Source organism: Pristiophorus japonicus, chromosome 5 (assembly GCF_044704955.1).
Source record: "Pristiophorus japonicus isolate sPriJap1 chromosome 5, sPriJap1.hap1, whole genome shotgun sequence".
Lineage (NCBI taxonomy): Eukaryota > Metazoa > Chordata > Chondrichthyes > Pristiophoridae > Pristiophorus > Pristiophorus japonicus.
The window spans coordinates 165435409-165441408 of NC_091981.1; the positions used below are offsets into that span (position 1 = coordinate 165435409).

The 6000-nt window shown below is 39.3% G+C and overlaps 1 protein-coding gene across 1 annotated transcript in view; it reads right to left on the reverse strand.

The window, feature by feature from the left end:
• Positions 1–1843, reverse strand: part of col1a2 (collagen, type I, alpha 2) — a 56237-nt gene extending 54394 nt beyond the window's left edge. The window contains exon 1 of the mRNA XM_070881077.1: positions 1665–1843. Within this exon, the coding sequence (XP_070737178.1) occupies positions 1665–1746 (82 nt within the window). The 5' untranslated portion in view covers positions 1747–1843. The remainder of the gene's footprint in view (positions 1–1664) is intronic.
• Between the last annotated feature and the right edge of the window lie 4157 nt (positions 1844–6000).

Below are 6000 nucleotides of genomic sequence, written 5' to 3' on the forward strand. Positions count from 1 at the left end.
CATGTAACATATAGATAGAGATTACTTGATTAATAATTCATCCTTACATGAGTACAAGTCAAGCATATTCTGAAAATCGCAGATAGGTTTTGCACTTGCAGTTAATATGGAAATACTTTGTGATGGGGTGCAAAACTCTCCAGCCACCTTGTACACCAGAAAGCTATTATTATAGTACCAAAAATAAAGATGGGTTCAAAATTAGAACTGCTCTCACAAAATAAAGCAGTGCACTGTTGAAATGTGAGGCATTAACACATCAAACACTTGAGAGGGATCCTCATCTGCTCAAAAACAAAAATGGAAAAAATGATTTCTGTGAAATATCAAAAATCTGTAATGTTGCATCTATCTATGTCGTAACTATACTGATGACTTTCAAACCCTGCTTTCATCACGGCCAAATCGGCACCTACTTCGAATTACCAGTAGGAGGCTCCAAAGTCCTTGTGTTGGTTTCAGTTCATTCCGTTGCCAGTGTGTATATATGTGTGCGTGTATGATATATATATATTTATATACATATATAATTAAACATTAAATTACATTATAAAATGATATATAAATATACAATTTGTTGAAAAGGTTAGACGATCCGAAACGCGTTTGTTATAAACAAGAAAAACATCATCAAATATGTTCTGCGTCTGATTACTTTTGGGAATTGATCCTGCAGATGTACCCTCATTCCCGCCAATGGTCAAACCTGCTGATATCTCCCACATTCTCACCATTCGTCCGCTCAAAGAGACCACACCTTCTTTGGGTTTAACCGAAGTACTCTTTGAAACGAAGAATAGAAGCTGCCTTTCAACTGGACACGTCTTAAGTTGCTCTGTATTTGCTCCAAGGGGCAATGTAATGATCTCAGATGGGCAGAGGCATAAAATAATCCACGCGCGCAAAACACACAGTTGCTCATTTGAGAAATTAGTACTTTGGACTTTGCAAACAGAGGTCCTTAAAAGCTCTTTCTAAAATAGAATCATTTAGTCTCCAATACAGTCAGAGCACTGGGGTACAGAGCCGTATTAAAGTGAAAGGACTACCGCAAGGTGGCGACATCGCAAAATACTCGCCACCTTCTCTCTGCCCAGCCCAGTATTGTCATGGAAAACATTACTTCTATAAATGAACATGAAGTTCCCTGTCCCAGATTAGTAATTTTCCTACTTCGTGATTATTTTTCTATCTAAAGGCGAACGACCGAATCTGGTATCATCTGGGCTCAACGAAACAGAATAATTTAAACTGACGCCCACAACATTCGTTCAATGCGAAGCAATTTAGTTACACCCGCACTAGTTTTCGTCAACACTTAAACGTTTGTGCGACCACACCTTTAAGTACTTACATACACATTAATTTTAAGCAAATATACACCTATATATTTTACGGAATAAGCAAGATGCAGTTGCGTTTGACAAATCCTTTGCTATTGTATTGCGTTATTTGTTTAGGAAGGTTGTTCGTTGCAAATTACTGGATTTATAACGGGTCACAAAATATGATTATATACTTTTATTATTCTTGTTTTACTGCTATACTTTTTGATAAGTTTGAACTTAGGGTTTCTGAAAGAATCTGGCATGCCTTATCTTACTGGGCTGCAGCCTCCAAGCAAACATACACATTACATTGTCAGATTTAAAAGGGGCACTTACATTCGTCTTCATATTGGCCTCTTGCAACGAACGTCGTTACTGCAAGCAGCAACAAAATCCGTGTATCCACAAAGCTGAGCATGTCTAAATGTTAGACATGCAGACTCCTTGTGAAAAAATAGCCCAGCCTTTTACCCAGCAAGCATAAAACAGAGGCGATGATAACTCCAGACTTTACAGAACCCTCCTGCCGTATCTCTAGCGTGATGTACCCTTCTTATAGTGCAGGAGGATCCCTGTCTGCGTGTCAGAACATCCCCTTAACCAATAGAAACCCAACGGCCCAATACTTTCAACCCCAACAGGTCCATTGGAGGAGCATATTCCAATGCGCCCAGCCTGCCAGAAGAATACTGGCACAGCATCACTGGAATGACGAATCCAGAAACACTTAATTGAATCCAGCCCTCTGCTTTGTCGGGTCGGTCTTCACTTCGCGATCTGTTGTGCAGTGTTTAACATTTGTCCCACTTTCTAAAGTGGCACACCGTGTCAGCGCTAACAGTAACAAAGCAGGACAAGAAAAAAGGGGCAACTTTGTGTATCAACCCGAGGAACAGAACATTTCAATAGTTTGCTTTGGGTATAAATGAGGTATTTTCACCAACATGGCTAACGACCATGCATCGGGAAGAACGAGTACTTGTGCTAACTGCTTGCCAGTCATTAAATTCCAATGGATTTGGTAGAAACTTCGACACTTATTTCAATAGGAAGAAAGAACAACGAAATCAAACCATGTCAATCTGAGGTCCACGCCCTTTCCCCAAGAATTCACGCGGTTCCCTTGGCTCAAACTATATAACGCACTGTTTTAACAAGGTCTTAACGTCCTCGACGTTTTAGTTCTTAAACCTGCTTCATTACCTGCTTATCAATAGCTGTTGTATACAATCCGTTTCACAGCAGGAGTTCAAATTACAGCTCAACCCACCGTAAAGGAAAATACCCTGTACAGGAAGAGTCGACCTAAAGATTTATTTAGATGCATCGCAGGGAGAGATGCTCTCTGTCTCGCTGTCACAAAATACACCATTTGATAGTCACCCCTGAAGGATATTAGGCGTCAAAATAAGTGTATTTCTTTACAATAAAAAAACTCTGACAAAGTGAAACATGCATGGCATCATATATTATAAAAAAAATACAGTGTTTTTTGAATCTGCATTTAATTTCCATCAGTGTCACTTTTCATGGTAAGATTACACAGGACAATAATGAACAGGCACTGAGCGAGCATTCAACCCCTCCATCAGGTACAATAGGATGAGAAACGTTTCGTCCTCCTGTACAGAATGCCGTTTGTGTTAAACGATCAAGTGCTGCTGGTTTTCTCTGTAAACAAAGCGAATCATTCAGTGAGCTTGACCGCAAATATTCTTCTGAAAAGCTTACAGAACTTTTAACAATAATGTTGCTGTTAAAATTGTTCGTGTATCTTTTTCATTCGAAACTTAACGCCACTCGGAGTTGCTATAATGGTGTTGCAAGTCTTATCTTTTAAGCTGCATTCGTAAAACAAAACGCTTTCATTCTCATCAGATCCCACCAGACAGGCTGCATCTAAACTGTACTCGTGGCTGAGCGGAAGTGCATTTCATTATGTCAGTTTCTTAAAAAAAAAGATCGAATTGCGATTACAGTTCCAAATTCAAGTTTCATCATATGAACTCAATTATATTTGTGAGGGGAAAGGGAGGGGTAGGGGGGTCCTGTGTTACAGCAAGTTTGCAAACATCTTCTGAAGGAGAGTGAATGCCCAAAATTATATATATGAATCGCATGCAACCTGTCTACTGGTTACTTCGCAGTGATTTCGTTAGCTATGCAAAGTAGTTTCATAATTTCATATACATTCTATTTACAGAAAACCGCTAATTACACTGCAACGTGTTTGAAATTGTGCTATATATAAGTTGCGGCGTTAGCTGTAATCGTGGCTGAGGTTCCCCCCAGATGACCAGACACTGCGCTCTTATCTGGAGCTAAGGGCTACAAAAGATGCCACATATTCAAATTCCTTTTCCGTCCATTGAAATAAAAATAAATCAGACAAATCATTCAAACGTCAAACAAAAATGCTGCGTAACTGAATAACTTTGTAATAGTACAATCGCACATGTATGTATTGATAACCTTTTGTACATCTCTGGCACTGCATGTCTGATTTGAAAAGTGAAAAGATGTCATTTTTTTCTAGCGATAAAGCTATCGTAGTATTTAAAATGAGGAGTCCTATGACTTTCGAAACATTCTCAGTTGCAGGAATGCAGCGTGACTTTGCTTCATTATCAGCGAATTCTGAGCACACGAACTCGAGCCTAAAGGGGACAACAATTTATTTCACTTAAAAAAAGAATGAGAAGTAGGGCAAGCAAAATCATGCCCAGACAAACAGAGCAACAACAGACGACCCCGCCACCCCTTCCTTGTTGCAGGGTAGGTTTCTTATCTCTCCTGAAAAGAAATGTGAAGATGTCAGCCAGATGTGAAATTAGGTCATGGAGACACACTCGCTTTCACTAACGACAGGGCACCGATTTCATCTTTAACAGACGGCGAGATAATATAGTTTTAATTGCAGCTATTTCTTACATAGACGGTGTGAGATGTTTGAATCCTAGCGGCATTGGGAATATCGGCTGATTTTTTTTTTAGCCCTGCCCGAGTTAGTATTTCATTCTTTATGCACATCTGGATATGTTTTCAAAATGACTCTGATCCACAGGGAAAGACAGTCTACCTCTCCTACCGCCCTCCAAAAGATGAATGGCACATATAAGGAGGCAACTTCCATTTTGTATGATGTAAAATCTCTTGAAGAGTCTAGCAGATCTTGGAGGAAAATTCTGATCAATAAGAACTTTTACAAGTCTATTTTTTGAGTTATTCTATTGTTAGTAATGATAGCTGTAAATGTGACACTATATTAACGATTGTGAATTTTATTACATCATGTTAATCTAATGTATCTTAACACTAACTCAAGATAGATAATGAAAAAGAGCCAAATTCCACTTGAAGTAAAGCAATTGCAAACAACAGCAACTTTAATATAAAATGCAATGGCTAAGGTCAAGTCTACAAGATCAAATCACGCTTCGATCACGAAATTTACAGTAACATTTTAGACCATGTTTAGATTAATCACTGTGACTTCCCTTACTACAATAAGATTCTTATCAAATAATTGAGTGAAAAAGGAGTTCCAGGTTGAAAACTTCTACAAATTCCTCTCCTGTCCCGATGGTGCAGTTGCTAATGTTCCAATGATGTAACGATTGCAATGAATATCACTCCTGGAAACCCAGAAATCATTTGCAGTGCAGGAAGAAGTTTAACGACATCATGGGAGCAGCTAAGATGATCTATCTGCTGAAAGGTCAAAATTCACGGGAACCGCCCCCCCCCCCCCCCCCCCGCCAGTGTTTAGACTCACTGGAAAATAAATTTAAATTTGGGACTATCTACCAGAAAATTTGAAATCCTAAAGTGCTTATGGAAGAAACTACGAATTTGAATTGAATTTTGGACTTTTACAAGACAAATTCAAGTCTGTGGGCGGTCCTAAGGAACTACAGGAGCCAGCTTGATTATTGGAACTGTCTGGGTGTTGGGACTAAGGTAAATTGTCTGCAGAAATGGATATTCGAAAACCCTTCTCCACAAGAGGCATTAACATTTCAACAGTAACTCAGAGATGGCCAGCCATCAAACTAAACTGAGAAAAGCCATCTTTAACATGAATAAGAACAAAGGCCCACTACAGCCTGTATGCAAAAAGCAAACACAAAAGGACATTGTGATTAACAAGCTAATATTTCCATCAGGAAACAGATTTAGAACAGCAACCCACCCAAGACATATCAACTTTTAACGAGCCCGCCAAAATATTACAAAGAAATGTCAAGCCCGCCAAATTTAAACAAAGAATTCTGGACTGATTTGGCGTGAAGATTAGGACAACTCAAACCGTATAACTGGTCCACTGTTTTAACAAAGGGTATACCATACTACGCCAAATGCCATACTACGCGTGTGCCATTCAGTGCCTATGTCATCAAGAAGGGAGAGAAACCAATGCGACAGTTGTAAACTAACTTCTCCAGCCTCAAAGTCCTGAAGTCCAAAAGGAAGGAAGAACATCACCATCGTGGCAGCAACCAACCACAGCCAACGTGGTACCACCGAAAAATCACCGCGATCGACCAATTTCGAAATGAAACTCCACGAGGAAGAAACCGAAAAATCGAAAGTTTCCACTCTACAATCTAAGTCCTGACTACCAACAGGTGAAAACATTAACTAAAGAGACTTTGAACCTATTTCCAACGAA